Below are 16,141 nucleotides of genomic sequence, written 5' to 3'. Positions count from 1 at the left end.
AATATAGTTTTGTATCAGTTGTTTACTTCAGCTCCTTTAAGGACAAAACTATAGCTCACCATGGCCTCTCTTCTCTGACACACTGCAGCAGCAGAGAACTTTTCCTCTCTTAACTTGCATGGTTAAATTTAAACAAAGCGATGTTTTTTGATTTCCTCTTATAGCTAGAGTTCTGGTAGAAGAAACCTTCTTCACAGCTGTAAACTACATTTGAGTGTTCTTTTGCTGTTCTAAGCTAGTTTTGCCTTCCCAAGGCTCTTTTATCTATTTCATACATTCAAAGAAGACAATGCCATTCATACACACCAATCAAAATATGGAACTTCTACAAAAAATTACGAATATTTCCCAGTTTTGCAAACGGATCTTTCAATTTACTGAGGATCAGAGGTAATTATGGAGTAACTATGTGTTAGGCTGCTGAATAACTGCACAGCTTAATGAATATGAAAAATAACAAAGAGGTTGCATTTGAATATCAAATTATAGCCTACCTCCAGTTATGCAAAATGGGAGCTAACCGTTTCCATCAATACATATTGTGTCTATATGAAAATAATATACGAATATTTTGAAAAGCGTTCTTTGATACAGAGGTTACAGTTTCATAAATTTTTGAATTTAACAAAGTACCCAGTTGAGGTCCTGGTTTTAATTTAAATTGTATTTAAATTTTAAATCTTGTGTTATTTAATATTTAGGAAATAGGTAATGTAATGTAATGTAAGGAAATGTAATTAAACATAAGAACTGGATTAAGCATCCAGAGTAGAAGAGAGCTGGTTAACCTCAGCAGAAGTGAAATCAGGCCTTGAAGTGAAAGGGAGAAACAAATACAAATGCAGTCAGTTTGAGTTATTTGGCTACTACAATAGCAAGCAGAGAACTCTGCGCTGGGTTAGGTGAATGTCACAAATAAGAAAATGATCTTTTTGGTCTTTTTGCAGACGTTTCATTTTTCTGCAAATTCATGGTAACTGCTTCAAATTTTCTATTCTTTATGGGCTGTATTAAATAATTTTTGTCTTACATGAAAAAAAAAAAGCCCACAGAAAATGAAAGTGAAGACTTTGTCTGAGCAAGGCCTGAATAATATGAATTTCTGTAAGTAACATCTTATGTCATTGCTTTTGCATCTATCACAGAAATTTTACTCTTTGTTTTTGTGTTAGCAGCAAGCCTAAAGAGTAATACGGCCTTTTATCCCAAATCATACATCTACGTATTGATTAAAGTAGGTAGGTGGCCTATCTTAGTCAGTCTTTACAGATGGAGCTACTGAGATCTGGAAACCTTTTAAGTATATATTTAGTTTTGAAGTCATTTACTTGAAAATATGCTCTGTCCTCAGTTTCCCCTTCTCCTTGTCCTGTCCAGGATATGCAGTCAAAATACACTTCTCACATGTTAGCTGGGCGGCCATCATTGTTGTGAGAACATGCATTTTCTGATTACTTTTCATGGCATAGAGGAAGAAAAGTGAACAAAAACGAAAGAGATAGAGGTGTTGAGCAAGTCCTTGGTGAAACTTGCAACAGTTCATCAGTGCTGAAATAGAAGCAGAATTTAATGTAGCTTTGTTCTTAATTTATTCTTTGTTTCTTCTGGAGACCATAAGAAATAAACTGAGGGATCAACTGAAAGATGGCAAAACTTTTGAAAGCCATTGTTATTTTTCTTCCAAAGAATGACTTATGGAACAAATCTGATAAATATGTTTCACATCTTTTTCTTCCTCCCTGCCTCCTACACACTTGTACATGCAGAGATTCACCACAATCTGTCCCAGTGAGCTGAAATAAATATAAATTGAAGATTAATTTTGAAGAAGAGTTTGTTTCGTGTCTCAGCTTCATACAGAGAAGCCATTCTACTATGCATTGATGTGTTCTATGCACATACGGATATTCAACAACTCTCAGTATTTTCTTCTTCTTCAAAAATTTAAGAATGTTTTGTGAGGTTTGAAATCTTCATGGAGATCCATTTGTTTGTCTGTTTTATGGTTTGATGGTTACATTTTATCCTAATTGAGAAATAGCTTATGGTCCATTCTTTTTAAAAGAAGTAATGCCAATTACTGTTGTTTTTTTCCTGACAATTTCAGAGTCTGTTTCAGGCAGTCAATCTCTTTTGAATCAGATCATTATGCAACACTTCAGACAAATGAGCACAGCTTTTACTGCAGTATGTGATTTCTACAGTTAAACATCAACACAAATAAAATTTCTGTTTTACAGTATCATCTCTGCTTCTCAGGATACTTGAAGTTAGACTTGCCAGTTTCATATGGCAAAAGAATTGTAGAAGCAGTATTACAGAGATAAAGGATTGCACAAAGAAAGCAACAACTTAAAAACATAAAGGGAAGATAAGTTTGTCCTGCATTTAGACTGCCTTACTAATGTCATTGGATAAAACTTTGATAAAGGCTTGGGGAATAGAACAGTTAAAATACAACTTAATAAGTTTGAATTATGAGAGATATAAAGCAAGTGCTGTTGTTTTTATTAAGTCAGTGATTCAGATTTTGTTTTGATTTCTCTGTTAGAACTAGGACTTCTAATTTAAAATATTATTAGAGTAGAAATTTCACTGAATCAGAGAAGCATGAAATAACCATTTCCAAGACCATATGATGATGATAAAACCAATAAAATACGTATTATTCTGCAAGAGTCTACTTCTATACAGGTACTTAATTTTACTTAAAATGCAAGACAGTTTATGACTTTTTAAAGAGAGCCTTGATGTGATTTTGGGTGCTTTAATTAAATGAGGGAAAAGTGGATCAAACTGGATTTCTTTTTGTTAAATAAATGATGAACTTACATTATTTTGGCAGACAATAATTCTGTTTCTTAGTGAGCACTGCTTTTTAAGACCAGTGACTATCAAGTAGAGATATGCTTAATATTTTTAGATATTTCATCACAATGTTCTAAACTTTCAAACCAAGCTTTTGCTTCTCGGGTGACAGTCCCAGTGATGCACTTGTTTTGCAAGACCAAAGGTAGGTTGTGCATCACCATAAATACAGCTGATGAAATCTTTACAAATTCAGTTAGTTTGTTAACAGATAATGACTCTATCTTTAAATTCTTTGCAACTTCGGTAACGAGTCTTACAATCTACGAGAAAAATGAATGATTTAGTCTAATTCTAATTCTGATGACTTTGTGGCTCAATGGAAAAGCAAGCAAACAAACAAGATATTAAATTAAAAAAAATATTTGAAATTTAATTTTGTCATTATTTTAGAGTATAACTGACTATTCACAAATAAGGAACATTTTTGAGCATTAAATACTGATCATTGTGAAGACAAGCTGTATACGATGGCAAGGATCTAGCATTCTCTTCATTCACTGCTGGGAGTATGTAGGGATATGCTTCACATAACAGGTTTCCAACCTTTTTGCTTGCCTGGGCCACAAATGAGTGAAGGGGAATTGTCTTCAGCTGCAGTATAGTGGATATCTATTTTATTTCTGTACATTTTTTATTAAAACATAAAGAAAAGAGAGCAGCAAAACCATAAAACTAGAGGGATATTTGACCTTGTTTTTGTGAAACTAATCAAGTTTGCTTCAGTGGAATTGGTTGAAATTCTTAGTGAGCTCTCAAAGTGTTTTACTGCTTCGAACTTTGCAGTCATTTTAAGTTTGAAAACAGGCAGGTGAAACCATTTTGTCTTGTCAGTGCTTGGTACTTACTTGCCATAATACGTATACATGGGGTGTTTTTTATTTACTGTGATCCTTATTTAATTATTAATTATTTTTCATTTAGCATGAAGTGAATAATTATTGAAAACGTTACAATGACAAAATAATGTTATGTATTCAGTGTGCTGGGCAGTACAAGCAGTAGATAAGATTTCCCTCTCTTTCTCAGCAATAAACTTCATCATAGTCACCAGAACCCTAGTAGGTAGTGGATATCCCCTTGTTCAGACATTTCCAAACCAGTTGGGTCTCACTTGTGTTTAGTAAATTAATTTTTTTAATGAATTCTCATCAAGTTTCTAATTATAATATCTTTAAATTTAGTGTTTGTATTTCTGATGAAAGACAAACATTTTGGGGGCAGTCATAAGAGACATGAATAATTTCTTTAGAAGCTTATCTAATTAATTACATTTCTCTGTAATGTCTTTAAAATTTGAACTGCCATCATTTCTTTAATTTAGATAAAAGCAAATCTTTAGTGTTCAAATATGACACTAGTGCTTAGAATTCTGATAAGCTAGAGATTTTATAGTCTGTATTTTTATCAAGATTTTAAAAAGTGTTTTATATTTTCAGTTTCTTGATTTTCGTATTAGTGTTTATTTGATGACATGTATGCTCACTTCACCTGTTAATAAAGAAAATCATATCATGTGAAACTGACATAAATATTACTATTACAGTATTTTGATAGGGATTTCTTTTTCTTCTGTGACACATCTCTTTCCAAATTAAAACTTGTGAGTCCTATGACTAGAAAGCATTTAAAATTTGATGCCTTGTAATCTTCCATATCCTACATGGATAGAATTTGTGTATTTCCATCTATCTAGAAAATATATAGGCCTTATTTGTAGCACAAGTACATTTAGTGGTAATGTGATTTTATTTTTTGAAATAAAGAATTTTATATTATTTAAAATTAATGTTATTAGAGATATTGAAATTTACACAAATTTAGATTTATCAGTGAAACCTCAAAATAATGTTTTAACATACAAGGAAAAAAAGAATGCAAGACATAGGACATACTTAGGTTACAGTACAGTTAACTTGAATCAAAATCACAAAAAATACACACTGTGGTTTCTTCCTTTACTCACCTCTACAAATTGTAGAGCTGCTACAAGTCACATCACTAGCCTCCAGCCCACTGGCATAGCCTAACTAGTTCTATTTTTTGACACTTCTTTTTACAGTTCTATTGAGTATAAATCAATAGTTTTTGTCTTGCCCCCAGAATTAATGCTGTCTTCTCCTAAGCTATTTCTGCACTGCCAGAGACTAGAACCCAAATGGACTGCTAAGTTATCACAACTGTGCATACATTAACAGCCTGACTTGATGCAGGAGCTTTCTTGCCTACAGTAACAATTCAGGCAAAAGCATATAGTTAAATAAAAAGTCTAACCTACAGTTTAATTTGCAGTATGCAATTATTAGAATTCTTGATTACGCAACCAAGATATTGTGTTTGTAAAATAATATTCAGTAAGAGATGGATTTTGAAACTAGGATTGGATTACTTGTAAATGTATGCATGTCCTATAGAACATTTCTTGAGTCCTCAGATCAGCTGATCACCTGAGTTTATAAGGAATTCATGTATTTGCTTTTTGAAGAAAAATCATAAAATTTAAAATATTTATTAATAATCCCTTGGAATGATTATGCTGAACTGGAGGAAAGACAGTAGGATGTGACTGTGACATTTATTCAAAGTGGAATGTGAACTGTTGCTTTAGCTTTTCTTTCCTTACAGCTTAATAAGATCATTCTACTCTGCAATGAAAAAAAATTCTTTACACAAAATAGCTTTACACTACAAATTATGAGACTTTACTTCAGCAAAGAAAGAAGTTCACAGATCATTTTCTTGGATAGCTGTAGATGAATCAGAACTTATCCAAAGTACAATCTAGTTTTACCTATGTCAATCTGCAGTTTCTTTTTCACTGTGTATTTTCACATTAATAGTATTTATAATGGAGAAATAATAGATGTGCAGTCTGAACAACTAATAGAGTAAAGCTTTCTGTGCTCTGTGAAAGATAAACAAAGAAATAAATCTATGTTGTTTACAGCCTTTCCTTTTTCCATGTATAATGGACTTTATCAATAAAACAATACAAACTTCATCAAAGAAAAATCTTACCAATTTAGTCCAAGAAAGGTCTTCATGGAGATAATCTCCAACAAATACTGTTTGCAGTAGGGATGTATTTATTCTTTTCAGCCACAAGATACTGTCCATCCTTCTTTATCTCATGCTCCAACTACAAGTCACCTCATTACAGATCAGTCACAACATTACAGATAAGACAACTCAATTAAGGAAGGAAAGAAAGAATATGGTTTCTAGTTAAGAATTTATATATAAAACCCAAATAAAATATACTTACATTTTATGCTATGATTTCTTTTCTTAGGGAACCACAGTCAAGTGTCCCGGGTGCCTGTTACTATCAAAGTTCTTGATGTAAATGACAACGCTCCTGAATTTGCATCAGAGCATGAAGCCTTTTTATGTGAGAATGGGAAGCCTGGACAAGTAAATATCTCCATGTTTTTTATGCTGTATAATTTAGAGTGTTAGAATGGGGTGCAGTTTCTCCCTGTCGTTTTATCTTTAATCCAAAAATATGTGCCTATTTGTTCATGGTAACTGTTAACATTCCTTTAAGATATATCTATAATCATATTCCCTGGTACGTCTCCTTATATATGAACATATATGTTTTTGAAATATAGATTTTTAAGGTGAAGTTGGTATCTTGAAACAATATCCAGAAAAAATGCTGAGTGTCTGTAAGCTTCCCATCTTTCCAGTATTCTTGATGGAGCTCATTCCTTCATAAGTTCATGTACTTTAATAGCTAAAAGTGTAATCCAGTCTGAATCTCAGGGAATGAACTGGATTGCTGCTTGTCCCATATATAATTTAGGAGTAATGCTTAAAACAATCAAACCATTTTCCCTTGCCTATGTCTCTGTCTATCTAATTCTTACTCACTTTTCCAAGATAATTGGGAAGAAAAAAGAAATCAAGAAAGCCAAACAGAGTTTGATGGAAAGTCAAGTGATTTGTAACTGAGTTTAAAGTATCTAAAGAGGGCCAGAGTGTTGGAGAACTTGAGTTTGAGATTTTCCTTATATCTCAGAGGAGAAAAAGAAAACTGATTTAGCAGGTTATTTCCTTCATAATTTGATGAAATTAGAGTGCTGGCAGGGAAATGTATACAACACTCTACAAGGTGAAATATGTCTAGCTAGACTTCAAAAAGTTTAACCTGTGTAGCCTTTTTCAAAGGAAATCAAGCAGATTTCTTAAAAGGCATTTATTTTGTAGACAAGTGCACAGAGTTAGGGAAGAATATATCATATGCCAAATAAACTGCAAGATAAAAATTCAAGAAAATATTCAAACTTAGAAAGTAAAGCAGCATAATAAAGATTTAACTTTTGTCCATCTTGAGGAACACAGCATGTTACAGCAATTCGCTGTTTTGAAACTTTCTAATTTATTTCTGGCTTGTGACATTTTATTTAAATAAACAGCAGCTGACAGCATGACACTAGACTTGTTAATCCAACTATTCCTGTGTCTCATGTGGGTGTTAGGCATTGAATTCACTATTTTCCAAAGTAGGTTACCTGACAATAGAGTTAGAAATTATTTTCTTTTACTAGTACTTAATGACAACTCCATTGTAGTACATGACAATCTACCTCTACCAAGGCTGGATTGTTACTGTTGATTTTACTTTCTAGCACCTCTATTTGTTTAATAAAAAGATGTCAAACGTGTGTCACTTAAGAAATAAGAATGCTTTCTACCCACTGAAAAGATTGGAATGTGACCTTATGGGCAGACATTTCTCAGGAAACAGTTATGTTACTGTTGGTACTGAAGCTCCTCTAGCTCAGAGTGGGTTTCTGTTTAGCTCAGGTGGATTTCAGAGGCTGAATAGTTATGTTTTGTATGCTATCCTAAATTGCTATGAGTATACTTCTTTAATATTTTTAATCCAGAACTTGGTAAGCTTCCTTCAACTCAGAAATTCAGCTGTATAGTGTATTCTGAATATATTTATCAGCCTTCAGATGGCTTAAAAAACTTGAAAAACCTTCCCAACATTTTCACTTTGTAATAAAACCAAATTTTTATTTGAAAAATAAAAGATGATTGGGAGTAAGCTCATAAAAGAGGCTTTTGTTTAAGCACTTATGGACTACTTGTGTTAAGAAATATGTTCGACTTACCATCTACCTCTTATGCTCTCATTCTGATGGCAGATGTCTGTTGAGTATGAATTCTTTTGTGAACTTTATAGGTGGTTTTTCAGTATTTGGCTGACAGCATGGATGAGGTGACACCAATTCTGCAATTCAGTGTTTTAAACAAACAAAATTACGAGAACATTAAGCATGCACCAGTCCCAAGTAATCAAGGTTAGATTCTGAATTTGTCATTTAAAATTTATTTGCTCCTGTAAAGGGTTTAGTATCTGCACCACTGGATTAGTTTTTCTCCTGCTTAGTATTTTATATTCAAATTCTCTCTATATTCATATAGGAATAAATCCTATTAATCAGTCAAGTTGTAGAATTCCAAAAACGAAGTATGTCTCGGCTACAAAATGTGAGTAGAAATACCTTTTCACACAGGAGCAAAAGCCTAATTTGGATAGTTCTCCAAAGTTTAAACTGAAATATTACAGGTACAGGAAAGGCACAATCAAGTTTTGATATTTCAATATATTTACATTTATAAAATTAAATATAACTTTAAATTGTATTTGAATCAACATAAAAGAATTATATCCAAACCTTTTATGGAACCCTATTTGCAGCCCCTACGTGTGTTGACTGAACCATCCAGTTCAGTTTCTTAAGTGTTCTGGTTTGGGTTCTGATATAATTGCAAGTGGCAAGTGCAGCTGCTGGTGATGTGACAGAACGTATTAAAAACTGTTGACGTATAATGTTACCAGATGTGTGTGCTTTGTTTTATCCTACCTGTAACGGTAGTATTGCCAGTAGGAGATGACGAGGGGTGAAGTGGAAGTGAGGGGGAGGAGATGTGTTCTTCTGTTCTTATGTGCTCCTTGCACCTTTTTGCACACAAAGGAAAATTGTCATAAGTGTTTTCTGTCGGTCTCAGGAAAAAAGACTTGAACATAATGTTACAATACTTCCAATTTAGCAATAAAGCAGCTCATAATTCTCCCTTTATTACGTTTTTCACACAAGTCACTAACTCAAGCCAGAACATTCATGGTTTTGCTGGTTCCTCCTGCACAGTAAAGTGCCGTTTCCTCAAAACTAAGGTACAAGAATTTCAACCACTTCAATTGCATAGGCAGTGATGTACCAGAGTGCAAACCTGTGTGTAAACTAGAGCAGTATAAAACAGAATACAATTCTCTCTCAGCCTCTGTCAATTTTATTTAGTTCTTCTAATCTATTTTATTAGATTGGCTTTTTCTAATGTTAGAAATTGTCAGATAGATCGTTGTAAATCCTTGTAGAGGGTTGGCTCTACGTGCAAAGTAAAGTATAAATGCTATCATAAGTCTACTGCTCATAGTATTATGGACCTGCAAAGTAATTAAAAATAATCATGTACAATACTGTCACTTCAGAAGTATTTTCAGAGTTGGAAGAACAATGTACTAATTGTTAGGAAATATTCAATCTGCTGAGCTGCATCACAAGCAAGGACTTTTAAACAGTACCATATATAACAGTCACACGTAGGTAATATTTATAATGCATTGATAACACTGGTGATAACTTTGTTTTTCTATTTATCCTTCTGCATCGTTCATTCTCATTATACAGGTAATCTTTTTATAGGTATTATTTCACAGTGGCTTTGTAGAAATGCAACACAAATTTGCAGACTATAATGATGAGTTGTCCTAGGGGATCATTTAACTATTATTTTCAATCCTGAGTTGCTTGTTGAGCAAAATATGCTCATTTACTGTTTTCCCAGTAAGTATATGTACAGAATCAAATATATACATGAATTTTTAATACAACATCAAAGTTGAAATTTTATATGGGATAATTTCAGAAATGTCAGGATTGAACAGCTAAAGAGATATAAACTTCCAGCCCAGTTCTTAGAGATAAGCAATGCAAAAATCTGTTCTCATTTGGTTACTATTGATCGTTTTTATTATAGGAACACGCATTTGTTCTGTATGCTATTACATGTAAAAAAAAAAGCAATCTACCATGTTATGAACAAGTCAAGAGTTGGAGTATTACTTAAATAATATTTCATTAAATGATTACACAGCAGTGACCAATAAATCATGCTCATCAGCATACTAAAATGTAGTCATGAGTACCACTGGACTTTACTCACGTCTTTTTTTTTTTTTTTTTTTTTTTAAACCCTCATGTTAATGCAAGCACACAAAAAAATAAGGTTGCTATGGGAACACTAACTCTTAATTCCTTTATGTGTGCATGTAACCCAACAACTTAGTATTTCACTAAGCTTGTCTTTTGCACATGATGTTATGTGCATTTTTAGAGAACAAATGATTTGGTAAACAGTGAGAGGAATTGTTGGAAAAATTGAGGGATATCTCTTTTTCCTGTAACAATATACACTTATATACATATATATATATATTCAGATTCTATTTCTTGAAAATTTCCAGTCTAGAATAATGCAAGAAAGAATTAACACTCATGTAAACAGTGAAGATTAAATTGCAAAACCATTGGAAAAACTGTGCCTATTAAGTGCACTTCACTGTGCCATTTTCCTTTTTCCTTTATGCTGCCACATTCTAGCAGTGTTTGAGAACTTGAATGATTCTAAAACATACATGTCTAAAAACTACCTGTTTGAAATTTCATTCCAGATTGTACTTACCTAAGATGCAGAATTTGTGGTACCTAGTCTCAACCTGGAGACAGACACACATAGCTATTTCAGTACCATATGCGTCTGCAAGGAGCAATCTGAGAATGTTCCACACCTGTAAATGGAGTGTCTGCATATAGTTTTTCAGCCAGTTACATTTTATCACACCCTAGGTGAAATCCTAGCTCTCTAGCACTCATTATGCAGTTATTAAATTGGAGACCTGCTTCTTTAACCAAAAGCTTGATTTTTTTTTTTTCCCCAGTATCTTCTAATACATGCATTTGAAATCATGACAATCAAAGGTTTAAACTTGGCAGATAGATTTAACCCTCCCTCCCACCCCCCCAAAAAAAGGGTATTTAAACCATCAACATTTTTTTCCAATACTTTTTTGATCATAAGTCTGCCCTGTCCAGAATGTAATATTTGGCAAGGAAGGAATTCACTGCTTGGATTTTTTCCTAGAACATCCTACACATTATGAATCCTTATATCAGAACCTGCTCAAATATTTTTACATACATAATATTAAATATTTATGTTTTGATGCTGGTCCTTGTGTTTGTCTAGTAAGATTTTGTGCTTTCTTTGAGACTTGAAGAACATAGAAGACAAAGTGTGATACTGAGTGCTATCTTATATGTAACATACATGTTGAATAGTCATAATTCTAGCATGTTTTATTGAAGCTTTGAAGATCTGAAGTATGTTAATTTGTTTACATTTTTTGTTCTAATCTTTAAAAATGAAATTTGTACTGTTTTGTAATTTGAAATTAATTGTCCAAGAAATTATTGGTAAACGGCTTCAGTCGTTACAGAAATAAATACACAAGAAAGAAATGTTGTTAAACTCAACAAACATGTCAAAATTCAATAATTCTCATTAAATGTCTAATAAACCCCTTCTAGCATGAACTAACCACCACTGAAATTCATGTCTGAACGCTGGATATAGATTCATAGTTTTCTTTGTTTCTACTCCAATAGAAAATCACATGGAATGAAAAGCAACTGCATTATTGTATTAAAATATATATATCAAAACACTTTAGAGATTATTTTAAAATGTTTTTTCATCCCTTCTTTTTCCATACAGCCTTGTATGATTTGAAGATGATCAACTGCAGTATCATTCTGAGTAGTGCTGGAGGTGAACAATGTCAGTGATGCTGCAGATAGTTGAGGTACATACACTGCAGATGCTGTGGTTGATCATATAAATCGTACAAGGTACTTCATACAGAGTTATTTAAAGGTATTCAGCCTATCCAAACTTGTTCCTATTCTAACTTTAGTATCCTGCATTATTCTGGGAATCACATGCTGACAATAATATTAAAAAAAAAATAAAAATCCACCTGCATTCCTAGTATAGTAATAGTTGAGGTTTCATTAAAATTAAGGAAAAAAAATCCTATTTTCTTCTAAATTCCAAATACAGTGTTTCTGAAACACTCTGTCTCTTCTTTATTAATGAATAATAATTTATTACTTGCCTAAACTTCAGCAGTTTTAGCTGCCCCCTTTTATGTACCCATCTCTCCTTATTCTCAACCTCCTTTTTCCAAAAACAATGTAATGGGCTAGATCTACTCTCCATTTTCCAAATGTTTAATCCAACACCTTTAACAACCTAGCAGGCTTATACATTTGCAGTTTTAGCCTGTCGTGCTAAAGAAGCAAGGATATGTCCTACAGAATGAAGTGTTCTTTGCAATACTGTATGTTTATTGAGTGTGAATTTATGAAACTATTTTCTGTTATAGGTAATTCAGATTATCAGTGCTGTTGACAAAGATGATCCTAAAAATGGGCATTATTTCTTGTATAGTCTTCTTCCTGAAATGGTCAACAATCCAAATTTTACTATCAAGAAGAATGAAGGTAAATATAAAATATATGCTTTATATACCTGAATAACTGTTTTGAATTATTTGACTGACCTCAAGTTTATTTACCAGTTTGTTCCTTGGGCAGTATCAGTGTAGGTATTATATTGAGTGGTACCTTAATTACATCTTTTACACCATTCCTGGTATCTTTAGTGTGGATAAAAAGAAAGTATAATGTATGCAAAATTAAGATCCAGCAAACAGCTCATTGTTTTAAATAAGATTTTAAAGAATCAACTGTATTTCTAGTAAGTTGAAATTCCAGAGATAAACTCTAAAATGAAAATCTGAAACTGTTGATAAATATCATCAAATGGTCTTACAGGGATGTAGATGGGAGAATAAATGGAAATATCTATTAAATCCCACAAAAGAAACACATTTTAAGCCTGTTCATTGTCTGCATAAGGGTTCCAGAGTATTTCAGTTGAGCATTTTTACTAGAAAGAGGAATTTGCTAAGTCATCAAAGCCCAGAAAGGCACTTTGTATCATTGTGCTTTAGAGCTCTTCTGAAAGGGCATGATATCATTTTGTAGTACTACAGAAGTGGAATTTCATGCACAATTGAAAAAATACCCATTTAATATTGTTAAACAGCAGCATTAGACTGATCCTTTTTTTTTGACACGCATACTTAAAGGTCATATGAGAAAGAGCTGGGAATGATCACAAGAATGTTACAAACAGTGCTTTATGTATTTGTACTTAAGTGAATATTCAAAAAAGTTCTTCCATTTTGGATTTTTGTTTTGTTTTAAAATAAATGTTACCCAGTTGGGAATTTTAGTTAAGTTCATTCTATTATTTCTCTTATTTGCAAGGACAGTGGAGGAAATCCTTGTTATAATAAGATGTATTTATGCAGCATATGTGCACAGGTGTAAGAGTAATGTATTCAATGTCAAATAAAAAGAAACTGTTGCTTTCATTTCTATTATTCTAGCCGTTCCAACGAAGAAGAATGATGGCATCCTTTTTAAATGCTACTGTAAAAACCTAAATTCTAAAAATGTTTAAATATATACAGATTTTTTTTTCCTTTCATTAGATGTTTTCTCTTGCAGCATTCACTAAGTATATCTCTACTTATACCTGTACTTCACGTGGGAAATGTCTCAATGTTTTCTGCATTTACTCAAGAAGATTAAAAATTCTCTTCAAAATCCATTTCATAATCATCAGTAGTGTAACATAAATTGAATTAAGCATCGTGAATGTTAGGTGGCTTGCTTTGCATAAAATCAACAAAGGTCTTAGCATTTCTCATCATGTTTAAATACTTAGCTCCCATAACTAATTAGCTTTGTCCTTCCAATCTGCTACATATTTAAGACTGACTCTTACTTCTCGTTACAGTGCACCTGACCTGAGTAGGAGTGAGGAACCTTTCTGTACAGCATTCTAAAAAAATAAGTCCAGTTTTATTGCCACATCGCTACTCAGTTTTGCACTGATACATTTTAATGCATTTTAATTGGTTAAATATGTAAATAATTTTATAACTACCACCTGAAATCTCTCAAAAGTAAAAGTCCACTTCAAGAGACTTTTCTGATTTAATCTTTCATTATCCATTAATAAAATTTTTTCTACTCATACCACCCTTTTCTATCAAGATCACTCAGCAAGTGATTCAGTCCATGGCTGATGCTAGAACATGATCTCCCACAAGAATCAGGTATTCCTGTTAAATCCAAATCAGAGTGTAATTTGGTTGAAGTGAGGTTTCTTGTCATTTAAATATAATAAATCTCTAATAAATTATTTAGTTATGCCACTTAAAGACTGAACTTGGTCATATCTTTGTATTGCATATATCTGCCAGATAAGCATGAGCAATTATTTGTATTGAAAAAGTCCATTGTGCCTTTAAAAAAAAAAAAGAAAACTCAAGTGACAAGTCAAAATTCTCCTTATTCATACTAACGCATGTATGGGCTGTCCAAAAGCCAGTTTGCTTTGTAAGGAAATGCCTATAACAAAACCTGTTCTGATTTCTGAAGAATTTTCTTTCTGAGGATTAGATCAGTGCACAAGCTGCTTAGGTTTGGAACTGAAAAACATTTCCTCATGCTGGTGGGCAAATTTCTTCACATCTTCCTCTGACATCACAGCTTTGCCTTCCTCCCCTTTTCTTGGCCTCCCGGTGGATTTCTTCAAGGCAGTAGAGAGTACCATGATGGCTGCTGAAGAAATGCTATCTTCTTCTGGATCTTACAGATTAATTCCATTATGTCAGGAAATCTAATACAGAAATATCATCTTTTATTTGCCAGCATTAATGATTTTTTAAATTTATTTAAATTGTTTTTCAAGTTTTGCCTTCCTACAAAATTCTCTCCAGAGCAGTAAACAAAAACACCCCTGAAGAGCTTTTCTGAAATGGTATTACCCTTTTGGATTCTTACTTTGTGTTTCTGTTGTTATTGTTGTTGTTTTGTGGCATTTGGCAATTACTTCTGTACTTCATGAAATAATGACATTATTTATCTGATGGCATTAGTATGCAAACTATGCAATCTGGCTTCTTCTGTGGGAAGAAGACTTATGCTCTGTTTCCATCCTTCATACAGAAGAATATTTAAGAGAAATATACTTTGAAATTTTATTTTGCTATTTGGGCCATAACCACAATTAATTCATTTAGTTTGTTGCCTATGGGATAATTCTGTTAAATCTTTCCAGATTGCCCCAAGGCAAATTCACAAGATACTTCAGTAATTAACTGTGCTGCCCAATTATGCTACAAATATTCTGGTAACTACTTTGTCATTAACAAATATGTTTACTGCCATGACAAAATGGTGTATCTTCATCAGAAACAAAAATTTTACAAAATTTAAAAAAAAAAACCACCAAACATTTATGTAAAATTAAGTTATTTTATAGAAATTACCCCATGATTGTAGTAGAATCTGTTCCTTTAATTGATATACTGGCATACTTTCTTTGTTTCCACTGTTAAACTTGCATATTTACAATCTCTTCTGTGTAGACAGGATGTCCTAAAAGAACCGTAGAGGCTGTAGTGCCTTTCCGAAGTAAGTAATGTAAAAATGTAAGTTTAACTGTCATCGTGCATCTCATCAAATGTCTGTACATCATCTCTCAGCTGTGTTTATTTCTCATAGCTCATGATCTGTTCTTCCTGTTCTTTTTCCAGCTCAAATGTCTATTACAGAGTAGTTTTTCTTAGGTTTTGTGCCATGTCTAAATAGGCAGCTACTAATATGGAATCAATTGATCCTACTTACTGTCTCAAACTGGTTTGCAAGGAGCGATTCTCGTTTATCTTGCCAGATGCATTAAGTTCAGGCCCATCAGGAGATAAATAATGAGATTGTGGTAAAAATGTAAGAAGTTAATACAACAGGAGAAGTCATATAATACTATCTGTGTTAATGCAGGTGACTAAACCTGTGAGTCTATGCCATATCAATGCCTTGATTGCGTGCTCAGACAGTGATCATTTACTTTTCACTTGTCTTTGGGCTGGGCCAGTATGCAGAAGCAAAAGTGTGAAAAATGAGAGTAAGTGCTTTGTGTAGTGCTTCTGACAAAATTCAAACCAGCAAGAACCTAAAACTTCACATTGAAATATCTGATGTTTAGACAGAATTGA

At 32.9% G+C, this 16,141-nt stretch overlaps 1 protein-coding gene across 3 annotated transcripts in view; it reads left to right on the top strand.

Annotated features, from left to right (window-relative positions):
* The window catches only part of CDH8 (cadherin 8), a 139,841-nt gene that overhangs the window by 100,915 nt on the left and 22,785 nt on the right, over positions 1-16,141 (top strand). For 2 of the 3 annotated variants that reach the window (XM_052686293.1, XM_052686294.1), the window contains exons 10-11: positions 6,161-6,282; positions 12,392-12,509. In XM_052686293.1, coding sequence (XP_052542253.1) covers positions 6,161-6,282; positions 12,392-12,509 — 240 coding nt within the window. Of the gene's footprint in view, positions 1-6,160; positions 6,283-12,391; positions 12,510-16,141 lie in introns of those variants that run through there. The other variant, XM_052686295.1, reaches the window with a different exon arrangement.

This window comes from Tympanuchus pallidicinctus, unplaced genomic scaffold (assembly GCF_026119805.1).
Source record: "Tympanuchus pallidicinctus isolate F22 unplaced genomic scaffold, pur_lepc_1.0 scaffold22, whole genome shotgun sequence".
Taxonomy (NCBI): domain Eukaryota; kingdom Metazoa; phylum Chordata; class Aves; order Galliformes; family Phasianidae; genus Tympanuchus; species Tympanuchus pallidicinctus.
The sequence above is the reverse complement of the archived record's forward strand: the minus strand, read 5'-3'. Positions and strand labels throughout refer to the sequence as shown.